At 43.3% G+C, this 27,316-nt stretch overlaps 1 protein-coding gene across 3 annotated transcripts in view; it reads right to left on the reverse strand.

Annotated features, from left to right (window-relative positions):
- The window catches only part of LOC147012578 (pappalysin-1-like), a 227,682-nt gene that overhangs the window by 161,125 nt on the left and 39,241 nt on the right, over positions 1–27,316 (reverse strand). For all 3 annotated transcript variants that reach the window (XR_015050994.1, XR_015050995.1, XM_085853554.1), the window contains exons 3-4: positions 7,839–7,984; positions 2,246–2,539 (exon numbers count right to left, since the gene is read on the reverse strand). Coding sequence is in view for 1 of the 3 variants with exons in the window: in XM_085853554.1 (XP_085709680.1) it covers positions 2,246–2,539; positions 7,839–7,984 (440 nt within the window). In the remaining 2 variants the exon portion in view is untranslated. The remainder of the gene's footprint in view (positions 1–2,245; positions 2,540–7,838; positions 7,985–27,316) is intronic.

Below are 27,316 nucleotides of genomic sequence, written 5' to 3' on the forward strand. Positions count from 1 at the left end.
CATGTGGTCAGAAGAACCGATTGGATTGGAGGAAGAACAGCAGACATTTTCAGGGAAATTTGTCAAAATCAGGTCCAGAAGAGATGGTGTACCGCACTGTTGAGATCCAGGTCGGGAATTTGACTGATTGAGTTAGTCCCAATGAGTGACAGAAGTCTTTTGCTGAAGTGCCATAGAAGGTGAGAGAGGTACCCACACCCAGCTGACTGGAATGATGACAATTTAAGTCACCACATATGAGGAAGAGATGGTTCAGATGAGAGGATAGAAGTTGGTCCATGTTTTTGGATAGTGAGGTGTAAATGGAGTCATCACTGTTTGGTGGGCGGTACAGCAACATATAACCATGAGGTGGGAGTGGAGGGGAAGCCGTAGCCAGAGGTATTCCTGGAAGTGTGGGGGAGTGAGGGCAGTGCATGGAGAGTGAGGAATAGAGTCTTTGATGAAGAGAGCAACTCCTCCACCAGGACGAGGCTCAGGTCTGTCATACCAGAGGAGGGAGTAACCAGGGAGAAATACTAGGGAGTCAGACGTCTTGAGATCCACACTGTTAATGAAGAGGGAGGGAGGAGGCTTTGGGTGCAGGGGAGGGGAGTGGGAAGGTAGTGTGAGATTTATTGACAGTTGATGACAAATTGTAGAAGAGCGAGGGGAGAGGGTCGAGGAGGTGGTTGATTTGGAAGGGAGGGTGAGAGGGTAGCTGAGGAAGAGGGGAAACGATGAGAACAGGCACATCCATGGGGGAGGAGGGAGAAGGGAAGAATGAGACTGGGTTGAGGTATTGTGGAGATGGGGGCGGGTGGGGGAAGGAAGTAAAATTGAGGGGGTGGGAAGAGGGGGAAGCAGATCAAAGATGGCCACTGCTTCATTGACCAATTTGAAACCTTTAGCCATGACCTTCGTCGTGAGGGTTTAACAGGCACTACCTCCTCAGGATTTGATTGATTCGCTCCTCCTCCAGAGCCAGTAGATCTTCATTGCTCAACTCCTCTCTGCGTGAGAGAAGCAAATCCTCAACATCATCTTCGTCAACCTCCTCAAATCCCACTTGCAGGGCCATGTCCACAATCTGTTTCCTTGCTTTGCTCACTCCAACCTCTGTGAAACCTCTGAAATCAATCACTGCCTCAGCACAGAGTTGATGGAGATTAAAGTGCAGCTGGGTATGCATTCTCATCGAGGTTAAAAACCTGACTTGCTGAGTAACCTCCATCCGCAATCACTGATTTGAAGACAGCTGAAAATTGTTTGGCAGCAGCATGATCTGGATGGAGCAGAAGCTTCCCCAGTCAACTTGAGATTGTGGAATGCATGGCGACTCTAGAAGAGCTCGAACCACCCATGACTGGCAGCAAAAGGTACTGGACCATTGGTATCTTTGGTTAGATTGCCATGCAAACTCCTCACCTTCTCTTGAATTACCATTCCAGACAAGGGCATGTTCTGTTGGTTCAGATGCTCTATCCACGTGGTCAGCATCTTCTCCATTTTGAGTGACAGAGTGACGGTCAGGGATGGAGCACGAACGACTCGCTCAGAATGACGGAGCACCAACTACTCACTCAGAATGATGGAGCATGAACGACTCGCTCAGAATTACGGAGCACCAACTACTCACTCAGAATGATGGAGCATGAACGACTCACTCAGAATGATGTAGTGCAGCAATCACTCAGAATGACGTAGTGTGGTTGTTGTTGTTGTTGAATTAAATCCGTTCCGCACTGTCACAAAAACTCGTGATACAAGGGTCACCCGGACATTATGCTTTTTAATTATTAAATGGATAATTTTTTTTATCATATATTTGAATGTTTCATGCATTATCAAGATGCAAACTATATTATCATCACCATTTCATAATGTGAGCTTTGAAATTGTTTTTAAAAAGTCTAAACCACAAACAATTTTGTTTTGCAAGATATTATTTTCGTTTCTTTTCGGCCTGTGATGTAATATAGTGGGTAATGCCACTTACACGCGTCTAAATGAAAGGTAGGAAGAAGCTGAAGTAAAGAATCATGTCAATTCTCTCAAGAACCATGAAATGAACGTGCTCAATGTATGTAATCCCAGCTCACCAATGCTGGATTACAAACTAAATTTTCCATTTTCTTACGATTTTCCCTCACAGCAGTTGTTGCTCAACAAGCATCATGTACAGTATTATATATGTCCAAGTCAAATAAATGCAAAGTGCCAACCACATCATGGTGTTCAGGTGAAGGAATTTGGGATGACTAACCAGCATAACTCATAAAGTTGTTGAATGGTGTATTTTCCAAGTGATATAACCCGCAGCTGATGTTTTCAGGACCAGGATCTAAGCAAAGTTTCTGCTTGGACACTGGTGGCGTGTCTTCACAAAGATCCCCGGTCTCCATGGAAGGCTCAACCTCCAGGCACGGGTCATCACACGACTCTATCTCGGAGAGTCCACGAAATACGTGGTACAAGCCAAGAGCATGTCCCACTTCATGAATCATGGTATGTGTATGGCCAGGCCTGCCATAATATGATGGGTTCAAAGCAATACCCCCTGAAGGCAAAGAGCAAACACAGCATGAGAGGAACCCAACATCCATGGAAACTGGAACTGTAAAAATGTAAAGAATCATTTAATTCAATGATCAATACGTTATGAGTCAAGCAAACCTTGATTTCAACACGAACATGGAAACACACATTGTCCTGTGCATGAAAATGGAAGGCATGAGTGTATTGCCTTAATGAATAATGAGAAGAATGAAGGATTAGTTCACTGGTGAAAACCAGAGCACAGTCATCTGTGGGGTCTTTATTCCATCTCTATAATGATGAGCACTCCTGAAGTAATATTAAAAGGTAACCCTAGGAAAGTCATTCTGCATGTCTCTAGATTATAGTCATCCAATTCGATTGATGGTCGGAGGTCTCTGGACTTTGGACCAGATTTTGGTGGATTATCCAGTTTCAAGGGCTGTGAACAATCATCCTTTCTTTGGAGCATATTCTTGTCCATGGTAGTAATTCCATTGGTGGAATACCTTGGAGATGTGTCACATATAATGCTCTGTGACCAAGTTCAAAAAAAGTAATGCACATGCCAGACATTGCTCGAACATTGAATTATTTTATTTTGATATTTTCATTTTTTTCTGACATGAGCATTGGCCAGATTTTCTTCCATTGGCAGAATCAGTTCTACAAGGATGACTTGCTTATTCTTTCCATAGTAGATAATTATATCTGGTCTCTTTGCAGTTTCAATTATTTGTGGAGGGAGCATTATTGTTCTGTGTTCATAATCCAGTCCAGTCATCGACCTTTTCCAAAATATTATCATCCTTACTTACCCCGCGCAGATGAAGTGGAAAGCGGGGTTAAACAGTTGGTTCATTTCTGTCTATCCATCGGTCCATCTACAAATGTCAGCTTATGATTGAGGACCAACTTAATTTCCATTGAATGTTATATTTTCAACACGAATCGAAATGTGAATCGGAAAACAAACCTGTTTATCAGAACTTTGGCTGTGAATTCATCCACATCGCACATGCGCAGAGAGCAGTGAGATCATATTTTTACTCTGTCTGCCTGCCTGGCAGTCAAACAAAATTGAAAATCCTTCCAAACAGGAAACTTACTGTTTTTCAGGACATTAAAAAGGACACAAACAACGGGCACGGATTACTAACATGATGTGTTCGATAAGGTGATGTAATAGACACCATGTCAATGGCGTTAAAAATCTGCAATTAATTTTTTATACGCCCTTTACAATATGTTATATTTCAATTGAATTATATACTTAAACACTGCAGAACACAAATCACCTTATTATCGCTTCCAATAAGTTCCAGTTTTGCAGTGCTTGGACATGTTAACCAAGGTGGACTCCATCAATGGCACTAAACTTCTGGAATTTTTTTGGTTCACGAGTCAGTAAGTGACCACTATATTCGTTATGGGTGTGTCTGTGTCTGTCTGTCTGTCTGTCTGTCTGTCCCAAGCATAGCTCCGTGGGTTTTGATCCGATCTTGATAAAATTTTGGTTGGAGGTTTATATCATGATCTAGTCGTGTTTTCCGGAGAATGGGCGTGCTGCGCCCAGTATGGGTGGAGCAACGCCCAAAAAACGTGTTTTTAGGGGATAGCCGGTTTCAAGTTACGTCTTCTCCGAGGGGGTTTGTCGAATCTGGCAGGGGTTTCGGTATTTGGTTAGCCCAATGGCACCAGCTCGATTTTTCATTTTCGTCCCAAGGTCAAGGTCACAAGGTCACGAACTTCGAAAATGTCAAAAAATCAATAAATTGGGCATTGACCTCCTAGGGTTTTCAACTGTTTCGAATGAAAGTTGGTATGCAAGTAGTGCTCTTCAAGTACTACAACTTTCATCATTTACATTTTTCCCGATTCCAGCCAGTTTGCCCGTGTCATCCCCTCGTGAACCATCGTCGTCTCCAGACTTGTTGAACAACCTTTAAAATTATTGGTTCACAAGTCAGTAAGTGACCACTATATTCGTTATGGGTGTGTGTGTGTGTGTGTGTCTGTCTGTCTGTCTGTCTGTCTGTCCCGAGCATAGCTCCGTGGGTTTTGATCTGATCTTGATAAAAATTAGGGTGCGAGGTTTGTATCATGATCTAGTTGTGTTTTCCAGAGAATGGGCATGCTGCGCCCATTATGGGCGGAGCCACGCCCAAAAAACGTGTTTTTAGGGGATAGCTGGTTTCAAGTTACATCTTCTCCGAGGGGGTTTGTCGAATCTGGCAGGGGTTTCGGTATTTGGCTTGCCCAATGGCACCTGCATAGCCCCACAGAGCTCGAATTTTCATTTTCGTCCCAAGGTCAAGGTCACAAGATCACGAACTTAGAAAATGTCAAAAAAAAATCAATAAATTGGGCATTGAGCTCCTAGGGTTTTCAACTGTTTCGAATGAAAGTTGGTATGCAAGTAGTGCTCTTCGAGTACTACAACTTTCATCATTTACATTTTTCCCGATTCCCGCCAGTTTGCCCGTGGCGTCCCCTCGGAGGTCAAAAAATAAAAAAGGCGAACCGTGTACATTGCTCGTGAACCATCGCCATCTCCAGACTTGTTACTTTATTTCAATTGAATTATATACCACACTTGTACACTGCACAGGGTAAGATGTTCTCTGAACTCTCTAGTTTTTCAAAAGTGGCAGAACTGAATACTTGTAAACAACACCATCAGCTCGCTGTGCAGCAGGGGATGGGAGCGACCAAGGTTGGTGTGCAAGTAACGTAATTAATCTATGTTATTAACTTCCTTTACATATGATATTAGCCTTGGTACAACAGCACTCAGTGTTGTGTTACGGCACCAGTTGTACATTATACTTTGTAAAAAGTTACAGCCATTAAAACGATGAAAGATCATCTAAAGGCAGTGATAACATAATTGGAAAAGTCCAAGGATGGATTTGACTCAAAGTCTCAAATTAAGCAGTTGATGGAAGTTGGTCATGGATGGTAATTCAAGTGAAAGGATAGACGTTTCGGCCTCCAAACATTCAGCAGCTCCTTTCAAGATGTATCCCCTTGCACGGCCGAGTCCCACTTTAGCAGTTCTGTGTAGATGGACTAACATGCATTCATCATCAGCATCCATTCCCAAGCTGGTCAGGCACTGTGTTCATGCAGCTTCATGTTTCTAATCAGCATTTTTTGCTTTCTGAAGCCGAGGCCTCCTCTATTAGTCTATATCCTCCACATATTTCCTTCAATATCAGGCGTCAATCCCATTTTAGTTCATAAACGAGGCTCCATATTGTATATCGAGCCTCTTAAAAAAATTGCTACACTGTAGTTCTTTGACCCCATTTCATCTCATCTGTTGCTTCTTTGTTTTCCTTTCAAGACATTCTCTGCAAAATGTTTGGTGCTTTCATCTATACAATACTTATTCAGATGGTATGTAGTGACCTACAAGCATTTTGTGAAGGTACAGCAGTTAAGCCTCTTCAGTTGCAAGCTGTATCAGCATACAAATATATGTATTTCAGCCAAATAAAGAGGGATTCTCACATTTTCGGGTTGATATATATATATATATATATATATATATATATATATATATATATATATATATATATATATATATATATATATATATATATATATATATATATATATATATATATATATATATATATATATATATATATATATATATATTGCTAAGGTTACTTTAGTTTTTGGCTATCAATGATGTTATCTCCAACAAAACGTTTTTTTTAAGAGGACACTTCAACTTACAATTAAGGATGAGGCTGATACGATAGCTCAGAGGCCGCAGTTTCGATGTTTAATCTGGGTTCCATTCTCAGCTCAACTACAAATTATTGTCATCCTAGTGTTTCACAGAGAGTAGTATCAATGACAAAGCTGTACTTCTGAAGGAAAATTAAATGTTCTTTTTCAGATGTTGAAGATTCCACGTTATCTTTCAAAAAGAGTAAGCTGTGTATTCTAGACCCTGAATGAATTCTAAATTCCTGTCGTAATCTTTTGTAATGGGCCGACGGGAGAGAAAAGAGGTATGCACACTTATCTCTGTGCGGTCTAGCCTGTGTTTTCATCTTTACTCAGCTATAAACTGTCACCCTGGTGTTTCGCAGGCAGGGTGATGCAATGATGTGTGTGCCATCCCTCGGTTGAACGCTCAACTGGTTGTCCCATCTGACAGCATTAATTGGTGGATGTTAAAGACACTATGGTGTCCTTCTCGAAGGGTGGATGAGCTGTTGCTGTCACACTGGCCAAATTTCAAATTCCTGCTCTGCAATGGCAAACCCACCCAATATAATCCTTGCTGTGAGGCTGCTTTGACAGCACCGTGTCTGCCTTCAGACAGAGTACTATAATTGGTCGTAAAATCTTTTGGTGGACTAGTTCAGTGACATCATAGCATTTCATTATTGATGCAACTGGCAGGAGCAAATTCAACATTCAATGTGTTATATGCATTTACTGGTTAAAAGGAGATAGATAGATTTATCTTGAATAACTTTAAAACAGTTTAATCTGGCATGCAAAAATAGAGTGGTGAGATAGCTCAATTATTATCTCTCCATCTCAGGCATGTGGTCCTGTGTTTAATTCCCAATATAATCAGATGTGAGCAAAATTGTCAGCTGGTATATGCCAGCTACCATGTGAATATTAAATATTTCAATGTTTGTTGCTCAATGTTCTCAATGTATCTTTTTAATGATTGTTCAGTAAGCTGGTGTCCTAGAAAAACTTTCAACTTCATGTCCAGCATTATAATATTTAAATAAAGGGTTGAGCTCATCTCAGTCAGATCCTGATACGTTCCAAGTGCTGCGGCAAGTGAAAAGAAGTTTCCTGAAATGAGTCACTCATGGAAGATCAAATCAAAACTAGTTTGAAGATCAACAATGTTTTAGAATTAGGTTACAGTGACATTCAAGAAAACAATTAATAATAATATTTTCAACTGGAACAGCATTCGGTAGAGCGCAAACCTCTGCAAGTGAAAAACAGACAGACAGACAGAGGAGAAACACACAAACAGATAGCTGTGAAAACATAACACCGTCCACCTAAGGTGGCAGAGGTAAATATGTTACATTCTCCATATTCAGGAAATGAATACAAATGGTTATCATAACGGTATATCTAGATGCTTTACTTAATGAAATGTACATTAAATCAGTTGAACAATATTATAAATGCAAGGAACACAATAGTGATTGAGCAAAATAGAAGGAAGAGAAAAGAAACAGGATGGGAAAAAGCTAAAATAACACAGGAAAGAAAGCAATAATTATAAAAGTAAAAATGTGTGTGTGAGATGAAAGTCATACCCATATGAGATAAGGCATCTTTACTCCAGGGCCAAGTGGCTACACCAGCCAAGTCTTCCTCCAGGATGTTAGCGAAAAATACATTTAGATGACTCGAACCATCCAAATGCAAAATATTTTTGAGCTCAGGAACTGTAAGGAATGCCCTGACCACCCACACATATATAAAACATATATTCATATTTCATAACGTTTTCCTTTCTTTTTATTATTACTATAGGAAATTTACTCTGGCTAATGAAATACAATTAAAAAAAAAACTCAGAAGGTAAATTATCATACATTTTGTATGAGTATATGTCTACATATTACATACATACAAAAAAAATTATGCAATTTCCTTGTCATACTTATTTCACTTCATTATTGTTCCTTTCGTTGTTCTCTCCTTCCTACAGAAATGGAACTACACCCTACCCTGGTGCAATACTTTGCATGTGCCCAAGATCCTAACAGCAGTACAGTATTGTCACTTTATAATAATGCCAGGCAGTGTCACCAATGCTGGGAAAGGCATCGAATACAAGCCAGACAACAAGAGAGTTCTCTCGCTAACCCACAATGCCACAAGTGGAAAATATGCCAACCCTAGCCACCTCTTCCCCCACTCCCCCCCCCCCCCACTCATAACACGTCACATTCAGAAAAAAATGCCTTCAGTCCACAGTAATTGCCAAATTATTGACTGCGATAGTGATCAGAATAATGAGATAGCAGAGGGTTCAACGAATCCCAAGGTTTAACTCTACTTCCATTGAACACCAAATCTACACATGTACAATGAATTCCACCTTTTTCGGTGAAGCAAATCTGACCAACCTCATACAAGAAGAACTCAACCATACTGAGTAGAATATATAATTGGACTTAATTATGTGTGATGAAAAGGGGAAAATGTATTGCAGTTGAAAACGATTGTAAACTCGACACAAGGGGCAAAAAGAAAAAAAAAAGTACTGGTGGATTTGAATTCTTGATAAAACGTGAGTGACTAAAAATACTGCAAATTACAATACTATTTCCAAACAAAATATCTAGTTTAGTGTTAACCTGAAGAAATTCCACCTGAAAATTATTTACATCAAAGCACCAAACACAATAAGCATGGTGATGAAAAAGTGGAAGTCTTCCAGGATCAACAACAAGTCTTTCGACTTTCATGTGGTGAGCATTACAGAATCAACACCATTCCTTGATAAATAGGCAAACTCTAAGCTTGTCTTTATTAATATCTATGTTAGTTTGCCAATTACTCTACCACATGCTGTGATCAATTAAATTACTCGAAGATATGCAGCAACCGGTGACTACTGACTGAAGACTGAATCTTTCAATAATGGAACAAGTTTCACTGAGACATGTCTCTGTCTCTGTCTCTGTCTCTGTCTCTGTACCCCCACCTCTCTCTGTGTCTGTCGGTCTGTCTCTTGGTCTCGGTCTGTCTCTCTCTAAAAAGGGCATTTCCAACTCTTGGCATATTGTGTCGTCACTCCATGGCCGTCAACACTCTGTAGCTACATAGATTTGTTATACGCTACAGCCTGTCCTGGGATGACCATATCTCCAGCTGCCATTTGCTGAAGGAGTATCTTTCACCCAACTGCCAATCTTCTGACAGCAGACAAAGCTGAATATGCATGAGACTTCACAGCTGCAGTTTTGGATAAACCTCACCTGATATTGTTCAAGTTATCAGCTCCCCATCTGGTCTTCTTTGACAATGAGGAAACCAAAACTTTGGCAAGCAATTATATCTCCTGCCAGAAATCTGAAACAGATGGTGTACATCTTGCCAACATCAAGAAGCAGGTAAGCTCTATGCTTCAATCTTCTTCTACCATCTCTTCTTGGGGTGGCTCAACCTGACCTTTATAAACCAACCGTTTTCACGCCAGCCCTGTCATCTAGAATGTGTGCAGCAGTTCATCTCCTCCACATATTCTCCTGCAAGTTCACTCATTTGTCTCATACAGAAGAGTGAGGATTCATTAGCGTGAAGCAAGGAACTATATTCATTCTAATACAGCCTCACTCTTCTCTAAAGATTTCAAATTGTTCAAATATCAACACCTATTGTTCACTCCTTTTCCGACGCATGCTGTTCGTCACCTGGGTGTGAAAGTAAATCCAAACACTACATTTTATATGTTCAATATCATTGGGCATCTCCACAATGCAACAATGCTCTTTACACTTCCATGAGTCTTTATATTTAAAGAATAAAATAATTATATTTAAAGCCTGGTGTTGGCTTAACGGTTAGAGTGGCTGGCTTAAGATTTTTGGCTCTTGAGTTTGAGCCCCTGTCATGTCATTAAATAACACCATGTGGGTTGACTCAGCCTGTCATCTTTCTGAGGTCGTCAAAATGAGTACAAACTTTTTTTTCTTTTTTTTTGTATACCTTGTCGAGGCTCGTCTGAGAGTTAACACACAACGCACATCATATGGGGACATGAGACAAGAGAGGAGGGAGTGGGAAGGATAAAACAGCGGGAACAGAGACATAAGGAGATCTGTGGAAGGGAGAGGAATGGGAAGGGGAACATGGGGAATAGATGATGGACATTACAGGGACTTTCAGGAAGCAAAGCAGGGAATTTGAAGGAGGTGGGCTTGGGTGGATTATCGGGGGTAGAAAAGATCGAGGATTTGGATTGGGGATGATAAGAGGTGGTGGTGAACAGCTGTTTTGAAGACTTGCAGGGAAGAATGGGAATGAATAGAGTGAGGGAGTTTTCCAAAGGTGGGAAAAAAGAGGAATGAAAGAATGAAGGTGAGCAGTGATTCGTTATTTTAGCAATTTTACCAGAAGGGGGTTGTTGGCGGACCTTGAGCACCCTGCGGAAATGTGGTGGGGACAAATCGCAGAGAGAGCTGGGGGGGGCGAGGGTGGAGAGGAGACGGTAAAAGACAGAAAGACCACCGACCAACCTGTGGTGAATGAGTGAGAGGCCCAAAGACTGAGCCTCATTGCAGGAGATGCCAATGATCCGAAATGTTTCTTAGCCTTGGTTTCTACAGGGTGAAGCCGAGAAAGGTGTGAGGCAGGAGCACCAGCCCAGAGGGGAGAGCATTACTCCATCAGGCTGCGGACAAAAGCTTTGTAAGTGGTGATGAGCTCAGGTGGGCTGAGGAAGGACTTTGCACTACGGAGGAATCCCAGTCGGCGACTGGCTTTGGAGGCGAGTTTTGAAATGTGGCTTTCCCAGGAAAAGGCATGGCAGGTAGTGAGACCCAGAAGCTTGAAAGAAAGGACTTCTTCCAGAGGATTGTTGAGAAAGTGGATGGGGGGGGTTTTCTAAACGGTCCTTTCAAAGAGACATTGTGAGGGTGTGAGATTTGTCCGGATTGAAAGACATGTTCCACGTGTTGGACCAGTTTGTGATTTTATCCAGATCTGCAGTGAGCGAACAAGCTGCTGCTTGCCGGTCTGAGGGATGGCCGATGGTACGGCAAAGGGTGGAGTCATCAGCAAACAGATATAGAGGATTTTCCAGAGAGTCGGAGAGATCATTGATGAAAACCAGAAAAAGAACAGGGCCCAGGACGCTACCTTGAGGAACTCCAGCCTGGACAGGAAGAGGGGATGAAAGAACTCCATTTAGGGCCAGATGGTGACTGCGACATGAGAGGAAGTCTGCGAGCCATGAGTGGAGATGGCCTTGGATACCATGGGAAGAGAGTTTGGTGAGTAGGGCAGGGTGCCAGACTGTGTCAAAAGCACGTGATATGTCCAGGGATACGGCTCGGATTTCCTGTCTGACATTGAGGACTTCCATCCATTGTTGGGAGAGCAGAAGCAGCATATCCAGGGTAGAGTGACTTGGTCTGAAACCAAATTGATGAACATAAATCAAGCCATTGGAGAAGAGGAAGGATTTTATGTCTGAAGCGATGATGGATTCCATAACCTTGCTGATGATTGGGAGAAGGCTGATTGGTCTGTAGTTGCAGGGATCTGTTTTTGCACCTTTTTTATGCAGGGCAGTGATGTTTGCTGATTTCCAAGCAGATGGCAGATGACCTTGAGCAAATGAGAGGGCGAATAGAACAGAGAGAGGGTGAGAAAGAGCAGAAGAACAGGTTTTGAGGACACGTGGGCTGATGCCGTCTGGACCGGTTGCAGGATCTGAGTCGAGGTTTGACAGCAAGCTCTCCACCTTGTCAGGAGAAAAGGACACAGAGTCCAGGGACAGTTGGGTGCGACTGGGAAAGGTGGGTAGAGAAAGTGATGGGTTTTGGACACAAGATTTAGCTGCAAACACCGAGTTTAGGCATTCAGCTTTTTCACGTGCAGTATCAGCAGTGCGGCCATTTGAGGTAAGGGAGGGGATGGAGGGGAAACATACACCAGAAACAGATTTGATTAGACGCCACCAGGATTTTGAGGAGGGAGAGACGTTTGAGAATTCAGACTTGAGAAGAGAAAGATGTTGTTTTCTGGCTCTCCTGAGGGTATATACACACTTGTTCCGAGCTTTATGGAAGGAACTGAGATTGCCCTCAGTTGGGTTTGCTTTCCATGAGGCAAAGGCAAGTTGTTTCAGGACAACTGCCTCACCACAAGCTTCAGTGAACTAAGGGCGGGAGGAAGGGTAGGACAACTGAACACGAAAGGGGATAAATCTGTGCATGAGGGAGAGAAAGTTTCTTTGAAAGAATTCCCAGGATGAGTTGATGTTGGAGAAAGTAGTGATAGGAGACCAGTGTATAAGTTTGAGGGCTGCTTGGAGAACCTGCCAGTCGGCTTGAATGAAATGCCAGACTCGACGGCGGTGAGGTGGTTCTCTGAAAACAGCCAGAGAGATGTCCACTTTGACAAGGACGTGGTCAGAAGAACAGCAGATATTGTCAGGGAAGTTTGTCAAAATCAGATCCAGAAGAGACGGAGTACCATTGGTTGAGATCCGGGTAGGGAAGTTGACCGATTGAGTCAGTCCCAATGAGTCACAGAAAGCTTTTTTTGAGGTGCCATGACAGGTTAGAGAGGTACCCACACCTAGCCAACTGGCATAATGACAAATGAAGTCGCCACATATGAGGAAGAGAGCGTTTGGATGAGAAGATAAAAGTTGGTCCATGTTTTTGGATAGTGAGGTGTAGATGGAGTCATCACTGTTAGGTGGACGGTACAGTACACAAACATGAGGTTGGAGTGGAGGGGAAGCCGTAGCCAGAGGTATTCCTGGGGGTGTGGGGGAGTGAGAGCAGTGCATGGAGAGTGAGGAATAGAGTCTTTGATGAAGAGAGCAACACCTCCACCAGGACGAGGCTCAGGTCTGTCATACCGTAAGAGGGAGTAGCCAGGGAGAGATACTTGGGAGTCAGACACGTCTTGGGGGAGGAAAGTTTCTGTTAGGCAGATGTCTGGTTTGTCAGTGGCAACCTGTAGGGAAAGATCTGAAAGGTTTGAACGAAGGCCCCGGATATTTGAGGTCCACACTTTTAATGAAGAGGGAGGGGAGGCGGCTTTGGGTGCAGGGGTGGGGGGGAGGGGGAGGATAGGACAAGGAATGAGGGGTTAGGTAAGGAGGGTTGTTGAAAGAGTGTGGGGGATTGCAGAATAGCTAGTGGAGGGGGCGAGATGAGGAGGAGAAAAGGCTCTGTGGTACTGGGGGAGATGGGGGACAAGAGAGGGGGAAGAAGGCAGTTGAGGATTTGAGGAGGTGGAGTGAAGAGAAGGAGGTGAGAGGGCAGTGAAAGGAGGCAGCTTTGTGGATGAGAGGGGGGGCAACTTTGAGAAGAATGAGTGAGGGAGATGAATAGAGGGAGAAAGGTGAGGGGGGGCGTTTTTGAGAAAGGTGAGAAGGAGGCTTGGAGGGAGAAAAGTGTGATGGTTGCTTTAAGAGTGAGGGGTGAAGGGGTGAGTTGGCACTGAAGTTGGTAAAAAAGAATGGTTGATGGAAAGCGAACATTCATAGCAAACTGGGGTTTTTAAAAGTTTTAGGTCAGAGATGCGATTTAACACAGTTCTTGATGGATGCAATAAAGGCGAATCCAGAGAATGGAGAGAAGAAATGCTGTAACAGTTGGATTTTTTAGGCAAGGTATGAAGGAAAGATCGAATTGAGAGGAGTCTGTTTAAATAGTAGAAGAGTAGTGCATTATGATACAGTAAAGAGTACCACACATGTGAAAGAGGAAGATGAGGCATTATAAGAGATCGTTTTTATTATTATTAATGTTTGAGAAAGTTTTCAACAGATTAGGTCATGTAAGTGTTGTAGAAAAAAAATTGAGGAAGAAGGAGGAGGAGAAGGAGGAGAAGGAGAAGGAGGAGGAGAAGGAGGAGGAGAAGGAGGAGGAGGAGGAGGAGGAGGAGAAGAAGGAGAAGGAGAAGGAGGAGAAGGAGGAGAAGGAGGAGAAGGAGAAGGAGGAGAAGGAGGAGAAGGAGGAGAAGGAGGAGAAGGAGGAGAAGGAGGAGAAGGAGGAGAAGGAGGAGAAGGAGGAGGAGGAGAAGGAGGAGAAGAAGGAGAAGGAGGAGAAGAAGGAGAAGGAGAAGGAGAAGGAGAAGGAGAAGGAGAAGGAGAAGAAGAAGAAGGAGAAGGAGAAGAAGAAGAAGAAGAAGAAGAATCGAGAGTGAGGAAGGAGAAAGATCGTGGTTTTTTTGTTTTTGATTTAAGATAAGAAATAGTGATAAATTGGGAGGGATGGGGGACGTTAAGAAAGTGAGGAAGATAGAAATTGAAGGTAATGGGGAGAAAAAACAAAACACGATCGTACCGTTACGCCTCAAGCCTCAAGGGTAGGCCTCAAGCATGCGGTATGACAAAGTCGACAAAATAGCACGATTTTTGAAACAAAACCGAACTCGGAACACACAGTAACATGTAAGTGAGAGAATAAACAGTATAAATGGGACAGATAACGACCGGAAACTTAACTTTGAGATCGTCAGCAGAGCGCCCCGAAGGAGACCTGTTGACGTTCCAAACCCAGAACCGGAAGTCAAACCCGGAACTTACTGGAAATAGGGGGCACTGCATCAGTGACACAGCAGCACTCTCAGCAATGATGCAACCAGCAGCCGCAGGCTGCATATATTTCACACAGTCTCACGTAGGAAAAGTGTGAAACACTAACAATGGGTGAAATTTCACAATGGTATTGTGAAGATCTCAGGTTTTAGTACAGAAGAGAAGTCTCACTGGCAAGTCAGACGAACTGACGACTTTCCTGTCTATAATTAACTCGACCACCGAAATTGGACGGAGGTTATGTCTATAAGCAGGATATCTCAAAAAGTTATGGATGGATTCGGATGACAATTAGTGGATAGGTTGAGTGTGTGACAGGACAAATCGATTCGATTTTAGTGAACATCCGGATCCGATCATTTTTATTAGGTTTTTTCAACTGATCCTTCATTCTTGAGAGATAGTGCCAAAAACATTTTTATATATACTGTATGTGTGTGTGTATGTATATATATATATATATATATATATATATATATATATATATATATATATATATATATATATATATATATATATATATAGATATATATATATATAGATATATATATATATATAGATATATATATATATATAGATATATATATATATATAGATATATATATATATAGATATATATATATATAGATATATATATATATAGATATATATATATATAGATATATATATATATAGATAGATATATATATATATATATATATATATATATATATATATATATATATATATATATATATATATATATATATATATTGCTACGGTTGTGGAAATTCGCAAACCACCATTCAGGTCCCGCAGGTGAGATATCTCTAAGTACATGTGTAGTTAGCCCAAACCTGTTGTTTAGAGGGAATAAATGCGATTCATTCGGGCTGCGACCCTTTGAGATATGCAGTTTTTCTGTTCTATCTTTATTTTGAACCAACCACGTCTCAACCGCCATCACACAACAACCACCAACCACAACGCCGCTTCACAACAACAACAACGCCAACAGCCACGATCTTTACCTTCACAACTCGCTCCCGCAAACATCGCATCACCGCCATTCCAAACGGCACCATGGCCATAAACCACCACCATAAACCCTCCACCACCTTCACCTCTCCTCCTTCTGCGGCCATTCCCGCACCAACTGTGAGCACCGAGCGTCGGGCTGTCCTGGGCTCGTACGGGAAGCGCGCCGAGCCGCAAGTGCAAAATGCGGCCTTTCCGAGGAGAATTCGGATCAGGAATGCTACACGCCCACTTCTGATCCATCCAATCAGCAAGCGCGGGGCGGTTTGGCCCCGCCTCCAGGCGCGTCGGTGTAGAATCGAGATATGCAAATTCTAGGATCAGGGGAGACTCACGCCCCTTTTTCTCCATCCAATTGGACGAGCGTGGCTCCACCCCCGAGCTCGTTCTGATCCAGAAATTTGCATATGGGTTCTCCTGCCGGCCTATAAAGCGCCGAACGCAAGGCGAATCTCGGTCGTCGAGGCGGTTTTAGAAGAGCGGAGAGTGGCAGAAAGTCGAGTCGGTTTGGGTCCAGTCGGTTTGGGCAGGGTCGGTTTGAGCGGAGTCGGCCTTTGAGGAGCGGGGAGTCAGCCTCAGAAGAGCGGAGAGTGTTTTGGGCAGAGTCGGGTTGGAGCGCGGAGTGGAGTCGGGAGGCGACGGCGTACAGGTGGTGTGCTGCAGTCGGCTGAGGAGAATTGGGGAAGAGACCGAAGAGCTCGGGTCCGAGGCAAGGAAGACGGAGGTCGGCGAGGAGGTCGCGGTGGAATCGCTCGTCACGGGACCCAAGCAAGCCAGCTATCCTCTTTTTCCCAGAGCATCAACAATTCCCCCCCCCTTTTTCCCCCGCGCTGAGATAGCGTGAAAAGGGGGCCCCGTTCCCACCCCACTCCAAGCAGTGCCAACGAAACCCGCGAAGGAGCACGAAGTCGGGGCACCGCCGCGCTGCCACATTTTCGGTTCATCACAAAGACACGGGTAGGATCCACCCAGTCTCGCGGACCTGACCGCTCTTTCAGGTCCCGCGCAAATATTGGCCCACAGGCCCCGTCTGCCCACTAGTCTTTGAGGGTGGCCCTTTTCTTTTGTTTCTGTGTAAACGTGTGTGTGTGGCGCCAGTCTGGTGAAGTAAAACTGTGTAAGCGTTGCCGTGTGTATGCGTAGTCGGTTGTAGATCTGCATTGTTGTGTTTCTTTTGCTGCAATTGCTTTATGTGCATTTAATTCTGTTTAATTGTATATGTGTGCTCTCCGTGTGCCGCGGAATAAATGTGCATCATGTTAAACTGTTTTCCCATTTCGCTTCGTCTTTTCTTGAATTGAATCTCCATCTTGCTTCACTTAAAGGATTGGTAGTGGGCTTAATACGCCCGATAATTAATCGGAACCGTCAGGCCGACGATAACACCGCTCGGTTATCCCTAAAGTACGGAACGGATCGCTCAAGTGGCCCGTGTCCGGAGTCGACCTGCGGTGAGGTGCGATCGCCCGGTCTACCCTCTGCATGGGTACTTAGGTAGGTCGAGTTTGGCGAACAACCCTATCCCACGCGGGGGGCCGATTGGCACGATCGTGATGAGGCCGAAAGGCCCACCCGTGACTAGCTCCCAGCGTTAGTCCGAGAGGGTCACGACAGAATTGTCCGTCCGGTGGGCGACGTGCCGCGATTCGAGTTACGTGGCCGTTCGCACGCTGGCGGGCGCGAATTCGCAACAATGTATATATATATATATATATATATATATATATATATATATATATATATATATATATATATATATATATATATATATATATATATATATATATATATATATATATATTGTTACGAATTCTGGCCCGCCTGGCGTGCGATCGGCCGCGTACCTCTAATGGCAGCCGCGTCGCCCACCGGAAGGACAATTCAGTCGTGACCCTCCTGGAACTACCGCCAGGAGCCAGTCACGGGTGGGGGTTTAACCTCACCACAACCCTGTCCGCATTCTACCCACGCGAAATAGGGTGAATCACCGAATGTCGATATACCTAAATACCCGCGCGGGTAACCTACCGAGGGGTTGCACCACGCCGCAGGTGGGCTTAGGACACGAACCGCTTAAGCAGTTCGTTCCGTGCTGCATGGATAACCGAGTGGTGTTATCGCCGACCTCGACGGTTCAGATTATTTATCGGGTGTTTATAACCCACCAAATTATTCCACGATGCAAGATGGCATTTTCAATGTTGAAAGAAGACGCAACGAACGAGATACATTTCACAAAAGGACATTTATTATAAAGCACATATTGCACACACAACACAAGCAAGGAATCATGCAATATACAAGCAAGGCAAATAGAAAGCAATACAATACCACAGACTACGATTATTATCTACAGTCACTTACATATTCGTTACTTAACAGGATACGGCGCTACAGCATGCATACAAAAACAACAGGAAAACCCTCCCCATAGGCAGGGAGGTAGACGGGGTTCGTAAACCTTTATGGTCGTGGGCCGTGGATGACCGAAAAGGCCCACGAGACCGTGCTGGTTACCTGCCCCCTCGAGGTGTGACAGTGGGCAGGTCGCGACGCCTTGTTCCCACGGCAGCTAGCGTAGCCACGCCTGCTCTCGGGCCTTTGCGATGATGTGGTCAGCGAGTTCTCTCCGGCGTCCCTCGCCAGACGCGCAGATTCGCACCACACAGCCAGCAGGGCTGAACCTCCCGTCTGCGTCTCTGAGGCGTCGCCCAGACTCGCCACCGGCCCGCGCCTTCACCGACAGGTCGCCCAACGCCAAGACGAGAGAGCCCGACCTCGACCGCCAAGAGAGAGCTCGAAGATGAAGCGAGAGGATGATGTCCACCAAGAGAGCGAGTAGAATCCAACACGACCCCGATAGAGAGAGGATGACGTCGACGACCCAGACAAAGAGAGACTGAGCCTTGCGTGCGGTCCGCCTTGTATAGCGCAGGGCTCCGCCCTTCGCTCCTCCGCGTTTTTGGCTCCACCTTCCTTCGAGAAGGTTCCCGAAAAGGGGCGTTCCCTCATTCCGACCGCGTCACCCTGTGCGTCCACCAATCGGGGGCGAGCTGCCCCACCCCGCCTCCGTCACACTCTTCGGAGAAACAGGTGGGAAAAATCCGCGCGCCCATCGGAACTCCTCTGGTTTCCTTTTGCGTTCGACGGTTTTCAACGCGGCTTGTTGTTTGCGTGGAGGTTTGTTTAAAATAACAATAGAAAAAGAAAAACGGCTATCTCAAAGAGTCTCAGTCCGGTGAACACGAATAATACCCTTTAAACAATGGTGGGGACCTATCTGAACAATCACTGACCGGCATAGCTAATCTAAGGAACCTTTATGGTGTATTGCGAATTTCCACTGCCGTAACAATATATATATATATATATATATATATATATATATATATATATATATATATATATATATATGTATATATATGTATATATATATATATATATATCTTCTTCTTCTTCTTCTTTCGGCTGCTCCCGTTAGGGGTCGCCACAGCGGATCATCCGCATGATCCGCATCGTGATTTGGCACATGTTTTACGCCGGATGCCCTTCCTGACGCAACCCTGGTCGCCTCTTACGACACAGGGATAAGGTACACCTATTTTAACCGGGGTATACACCGGCCCAGTATACTGGTACTCACTTCGCCGACCTCGGAAGGATGACAGGCTGAGTCAACCCCCTGGTGTATTAATTCAGTGGCCCAACGGGGCTTGAACTCAGGACCTATTAGATCCCAAGCCGCTGCCCTAACCACTGCGCCAACACCAGGCTTATATGTATATATATATATGTATATATATATATATGTATATATATGTGTATATATGTGTATATATATATGTATATATATGTATATATATATATATATATATATATATATATATATCCCTGTGTCGTAAGAGGCGATCAGGGTTGCGTCAGGAAGGGCATCCGGCGTAAAACATGTGCCAAATCATGATGCGGATCATACGGATGATCCGCTGTGGCGACCCCGAACGGGAGCAGCCGAAAGAAGAAGAAAATATATATATATATATTGTATGTGTGTATGTATATGAACAACTGCATCTCTGTAGGATTTCCATGAGTGAGTGTTTTAAACCTTTTTGTTTTGTTTTTTTTACTGCATTTAAAAGTAAACGCTGATTTGTGATGTCTTGAGGTTCTGCTCCTTGCCCCTTTTGACCTTTGAGAGTGATTTTAATATCTGGGTGTGCATAATATTTATGGTTATTTGGAGTGGTGCAAATGTTGGGATAAACAAGGTGATGTAAATGTGCATGAATACGTGTCTGTGTATTTTTTATTGATGTCATCCCAGTGTATGGTGGTGAAGAAAACTTGGTTTGATGATTATGAAAAAATATAGGGCATTGTTAAGTCAGAAACTATTTTAGGGTTTTAAACATTCTAAATGTATTCCATTTGTACCTGCCTGTCGGCTCGTACGAGGGTAACAACAGAGAGCAAGGGGTCAATGCACCAACACGGAAACAAAGAAACAGGTGAACAATGGTTACAGGCAAATAGGCAAGACACAAATGAATCTAAAGCACAATGACAGACAGATGAGGGTAGCAAATAGAAAGCATTAAAAGGTTGACACAGGCAAGTATGAATGGAAAATACAATGGATTGACAAGAGCAACAAGAACCTTAAAATACTGAAGGGAAGAGCAAAACTGAATGGAGTCAGGGAGATGGATGATTGTATAAACAGGAGAAAGGAGGAACAAAAGACTAAAAAAAGAGTGTTCTGTGGCATAGCTGGGGAGAGCGAAAGGGGTGGGGTGGTAGTGGGAGAGCGGGTGGCTGGCTCGGCTAGGAACGCCCCATTTTTGCGAAGGCCCATCCATTTGTTACTTCGTGTTGTACTAGATTAGCACTCTTGCATTATTCCCCATTGAAATGGACTTGTCTTCCTCCTTGTTGTTACAAATTGTATGAGCTCTGCAGTTTGATAATAACGACAAGGATGTAAATGTCTGTTTTCATGTTTATACATTTGAAGTAAGCCAATTATAATCACTGTTGAATGTGTGGCGTTGTAGTGTTGTGTTAACACTTTCACACTGTCAATAAAGGCTGCTTGGTCATATTTATGATAGACACAGACATAAGGTATACACCTGAATTAACCTGTATACCCATCCATCCATCGGGACCATACTCTGTGCAGAGCGTTGGTGCTGCCGAAGCAGTCTCCTTGGCTATTGGACACAATCCTGGATGGGTCGCCACTCCGACACAGTATACCAGCAAGCTGATACTCATTTTGTCGATCACAGAAGGATGACAAGCAGAGTCAACCCCACCTGGTATTAATTCAACAGCCGTGTGGGATTTAAACTCAGGACCCTTGGATCTCAAGCCCACCACCCAAACCATTAAGCCAACATCAGGCTTATACCTGTATATAGCATCCAATATTTAAATAATTTCATCTTGTGTGTGTCACCAAACTCCCTCGCCTAATACTATTGTTTTGCTGCCAAACCATGAGCCTTGGCTCACCGAATTTTTGAACTGGGGGTAAGTCACTTTTTGAGCAGTTCAACAAGCCCAGTGAAGCACAATAATGTACAAGGTGGGTCACAAATCCGTTACAAGTAATGGTGACGGAATGATGTGTTGTTTGGATTGTTTAATATATGGATATAGCTGAGATTCAATGTGGAAGGAATTGTTGATTATACATTACTTTATAATGTTTGTTGAGGCTCGATGCTCAGTTTAAATGTAGAGGAAGGTAAACATGCAACAGGGGTTCGTGTTGGAATTTGTGTGTGTCAAGTCATGTAGAGAGATTATGAATGCTAGGGAAACTTCTGACTGTTTCCAGATATGGAAGCATCTTGCAAAAATAAGCAATTTCTAGTTCTGTCTGGATGGAGAACTAATTTGGACTAACAAGTAATTCTTGAGGGAGGTGATGTCTTGAATGTTCTTGGACTGAGTATATAAATTGTAAAACAGTATATAAACTGTATTCTAATGCCTCCTTTTTGGTCTTGCACTCTCTGCCCACTCTTGACTCTGTCCTTCCCATGTTTCTGCAGGGCACACATCATCTGCCAAATAACCCTCTCCTTCTTACACTCCCAAACTCCAGGCTCACTGCTCACCTCCACTCATTCGTTTTTCATCTCGCCTGCAGAACCAACTTCCTCAGTCTGTTCAATCTCATTCTTCCCTCAAGTGCTTCAAGACAATTGTTCACCATCAACTCAAGTCCATCCCCATGATCTTTTCTACCATCATTAACCCTCTCCAAGCCCACTTCTTTCAATGTTTCCAGGTTACTGGGTTTCCCCCTGCTCCCTCACCCTCCTCTTTGATTTTTTTTTTTGTTCCATTTCTGCTTTATGCTCCAGTTTTCCTTTCTACTTCTGTGATTGAGAATATGCATCTGTACCCAGCTTCTTCACCCCCTGTGCTTTCCTCCCCTCACTTTTCTCTCATTCTTCCTGATGTCCTTTGTTCCTCCAGGTTTCCTTCCATATTGTCCCTCTGTCCTGCTGTTGTTGTGTTCTCCCGTTTCCTGCCACAACTTCCACTCTTGTTTGCATTCTGTTATGTTCTGATCCATTCTGTGCTCCAGCTTCTCCACAAGCCTCGACTTTGTGCACAAAAAGTAAGTTTTTCAAGTTCATACTCCACTGTGCCAAGCTGCACAAGCACTCCTCAGCTCTCCCTAGAGACTACTATGAAATACACCTTCTTGTACTGTGAGCCAGAATTCCTGTGATTTATTGAGCCAGCCCTTCAGAACGCTTTGTATCTATTGTTGGAGCGGCCAAAACAAAACGTTTGATACTCCTCCAATGCAGAGAAGTTGGTTATCTCTCAGACTTATTTGGTCTTTATGCACTTTCCTGTTGTCCACCCACAGAGTCACAAATGTTTGTTTTATTTTAAATGTCTGATCGTTGTCTGCACAAATAAATTATCATGCGGTCAACCCACTTTTATCTCATAAGTAGAATCACTTTTCATTCAAGTGATTCCCTCTTTTCTTCCAAGATCCAAAGGTAACCGAAAATGAAACGATCTATTGATTTCAACCCCAAACCAATAATAGGGCTTCAGTAATTGATGCAAACCATCAATATCCAATATGCTATCTTATCAGATGTCAAAAGGCTTTATTGAGGCCAATAGATTGATGGTGGAGGGATAAATGCTTTTGCAGTGAATACATGAGCTGATGTCAAATGTGAGGTTGATAGTGGGGACCCAGTAGAATGTAGAGATTGTCCACTTCATTCCATGTCGAAAGGTCATGACCAAACAAGACAAGTATACAAGATTGATGAAAGCTGTGGTAAACTACATATTCCGTTGAACGTCACAATTACAGGACCATATTAATGTATTAAAAGCGAAGCAATGCGATGATAGTTTGTAAAATTATATAAAAACATAATATTTGTAAAATCTTGACAAAACGCTATGAGCTCCTTGCAAACCTCACCCACCCCCACCCCACCCCCAATCCTTTGTCATTCCTATTCTTTATCCTATTTCTCATATCCCAACTTCTCTCAAAACATTTTTAAAATAAATAATCTATTCTACTCCCCCCAACTCTTTCCTTTCTTTATTTGTCTTTTTCAGGTCATCCATTTTAAAAATCTATATTGTATCATGTGACCCATCTTGGCTCTTCGTTGGAGGGGTCTTATTGACTGTAACCATTGAACACTGACGACAATTGACCAGAGACATTACGATCATGCTAAATATTGAGAATGGTGGCCATTTGAAACATGGGTAATCTTATGGAATCTTAAAATCTGTCTGTGCACTTTAAGAATTTAATAATCGAAACATCATCCATCCATCATACCACAGGCCAAATGTTGCATAATTTATGACAATGCTAGATGCTTGTACATCTTCCATTACCAATGATAGATAAAACGATTTAAAGCAAAGCAGAGATTGTTCATTCCTGTCATTGAGGATTTGTTTGTCTGACAGTTGGGTGTGACTTGGAAAGCACCTTCCCCCATCTAAACTAATAAGTGTGTGTGTGTGTGTGTGTGTGTGTGTGTGTGTGTGTGTGTGTGTGTGTGTGTGTGTGTGTGTGTGTGTGTGTGTGTGTGTGTGTGTGTGTGTGTGTGTGTACACGTGTCCTCCATAACACCTAACAGCCTCAAACTTTGCATGCAAACTAAGAGAACTCCAAGGAAGTGCGTGAGTGAACATTGGGTGGTTGGTTTAATTAAAACACCCCTTTTGAAGATAGTTAACGGCCTTATTTAATTCAGGCGCATCCTCAACCACCTTGCTCTCTGGGGTCTTCAGGCATATCCTGGGTTACCTCACTGGGGTCTGAAGCCGCCATGTTTTTTTGGCCTGCTCAACCATACCTTGACTTGGAACAGGTCGCAACGGTTTCTTCACAATAAAGTTTTTTTTTTCCACTTTCCTCACTCATATTATTGAATGCCTGTTCATCATAGCTACAGATGGCTAGGTACATTGCAATGCTTATAAACATCCGGAGACGTCAGCGTTCGTTGCTTTAGTTCATTTTTGCACATGCGATCACCATGAGTATCTTAATATGCTTGTGAATGGTAACAAGTGTAGAGCACTTTTAGACACCAAGAGCTCAGACCCTCAGACAGAACATTTTGTGTGCCAAAGGCTGGTTAATGTGTACAAATCTTGCGTATACCCTGGGTCAAGTAGATAGCATCTACCTCGCTGTCGATGAGAGTAACTGGTCATTGTTTAGTGAACCTCGGACAGTACATACCATGATGTTTGACTTTCCATCTTGCCTGATCTTTGTTGTGATGTAATCCTCGGCAAGGATTTAATGAAACATCATGAATGACGGTTTGGGAGAGACAAACCACTACTCTCTGTCTGTGCATGAGCTATCCTCTCCATAACTCCACCACCACTCTTCGCTAATCTCACTCCTGATTGTAAGCCCATTGCTGCTAGATCTCGAAAGTGCAGTGCACCAGACAGCCGTTTCTTTGAGTCAGAAATAAGAGGCTGCTCGAAGAGGGCATCATCAAGCCCAGCACCTCGTCCTGGCAGGCTCAAGTTGTAGTTACAATGAATGAGCGTTGTAAAAGGCGAATGGTGATTGATTATTCGTAGCAGCCAACTGCTTCACACAATTATATGCCAACCCACTACCTAAAATAGACGACTTGGCCAACAAGGTCGTGCAGTATCAACTATACAGTACTGTCGGTATGAAATCCACTTACCACCAGGTCTCTATCAGAGATTAAGACAAACCGTATACTGCAGTTGGATCAATTTCGCAGAATTCCATTCGGGGTAACAAACAGTCACCTGGTTCCAATGGACGATCGATAGTTTATTGCCGATAATGCACTTTCTGATACCTATGCTTACCTGGATAACATTACTGTCTGTGGCAAAAGCAAGGAACAGCATGATGAAAATCTTCACAAATATCTCGAAGCTGCCAAGAAGTTCAACATATCCTTCCACTCTGATAAATGCTCATTCTCTGTAGCCTCATTTTGTCTCCTGGGATATACAATCTTGAATGGTGAGATCAGGCATGACCCAGAGAGACTTCGACTGCTCCATGAGCTTCCCTCCCATGGGATATAGGGTCTCTGCATCGATCACTGGGTATGTTTTCATACTCCTCTCAGTGGATTGTTAACTACTTGGAGGTCAGACCCCTTGTTCAGGCTGGTTCTTTTCCAATGTCGAATGCACCCCAAAAAGCTTTCAAAGATCTAAAAGCAGTTAGTGGAGGAATCAATGATACATTCAATTGACTAATTTGTCACATTTGTTGTTGAGACTGATGCTTCTGACTTTGCAATAGCAGCCACTCTTAATGAAGCAAGGAGACCCATGGCATTTTTCTCTTGGACACTGAACGTGAGTGAACGCAAAGATTCTTTGATGGAGAAAGGCATATGCTATTTTTGAATCATTGTGTAAGTGGCAACACTATCTGACTGGACACCACTTGACCCTGATCAATGATGAGAGGTCCAAAGCCTTCATGTTTGACTCCAAACAATCAGTCAAGATCGAGAACGATAAAATACAAAGATGGAGGATCGAGCATGCCTGCTATAACTTTAACATACAGTTCTGACATGGGAGTGAGAACATAGTGGCAGACACATTCTCCAGAGCACACTGTTCAGCAACCAATACAAAATACTTTGTTCGAACTACACAATTCTCTCTGCCATCCCAGCGTCACAAGAATGGTACATTCCATAAGAAATTGGAATCTTCCCTTCTCTGTTGAGGATGTGAAGAAGGTACCATTCTCCTGCCGAGTGTGTGCCGAGTGCAAACCGAGATTCCATCGACCGCAGTAGTCACACCTTGATAAAGCTACACAATCCTTTGAAAGACTTGGTGTTGATTTCAAGGGGGCCTTATCATCCTCTATGGCTAACTGATACTTAATTACTGTGACAGACGAGTTATTTTGTTTCCTCGTTTCCCATTTGCTTCTCCTTGTCCTAACATGAAAACTTTTCACCCTCATTAGATGTCTTAGTCAACTCTGCTATATTTGGAATGCCGGCTTACATACATTCTGACAGTGGAAGTTCCTTTATATCATTTTAATTGAAGCACTTCCTACACACCAGTGGCATCGTGACGAGTCGCACTACCCCGTGTAGTTTAGAAGGGAACTGCCAGTGTGAGTGTTACAATGGTGTGACTTGGAAAAATATTACTCTAGTTCTCAAATCAAGAGGCTTATCAACCCTTCAATGGGAGGACATTCCAAAGGGGTATTCTAAAGGGCAATTCTAAAGGGTGATCTAAAGGGTGATTCTTAAGGGTGATGCTTAAGGGTGATTCTTAAGGGTGATTCTTAAGGGTGATTCTTAAGGGTGATTCTTAAGGGTGATTCTTAAGGGTGATTCTTAAGGGTGATTCTTAAGGGTGATTCTTAAGGGTGATTCTTAAGGGTGATTCTTAAGGGTGATTCTTAAGGGTGATTCTAAAGGGTGATTCTAAAGGGTGATTCTAAAGGGTGATTCTAAAGGGTGATTCTATAAGGTTATTCCAAGGGGTTATTCAAAAGGGTGATTATAAAGGGTAATTATAAAGGGTTGTTTTTTTTTTGTTTTTTTTTTGCATTGTCGAGGCTCGTATGAGTGCGAACACACAGAATGTACAAGGGGAGCAGGAGACAAGTCGGGGGAGAGGAAAGTAAAAAAACAGTGGGGAACAGAGAAAGGAGATCTGTGGAAGGGAGGGAGGGAGCGGGGTACATGGGGTAAGCAATATGGTACAACAGGAACTTTGAGGACCTTACATGACGGAAACTTTGAGGAAGGAAAGCAGGGAATTTGAAGGAGGTGGAATGGAAAAAGAGGAATGAAGGTGGACGGTGATTGTTGATTTTGGTAGTATCACCATAAGGGGGTTGCTGGCGAGCCTTGAGCGCTCTGCAGAAATATGGGGGGGGAGGGGGGACATGTCCCAGACAGA

Source organism: Eptatretus burgeri, chromosome 14 (genome assembly GCF_056783735.1).
Source record: "Eptatretus burgeri isolate ZD-2024b chromosome 14, Ebu_testis_v1, whole genome shotgun sequence".
Classification (NCBI taxonomy): Eukaryota; Metazoa; Chordata; class Myxini; order Myxiniformes; family Myxinidae; genus Eptatretus; species Eptatretus burgeri.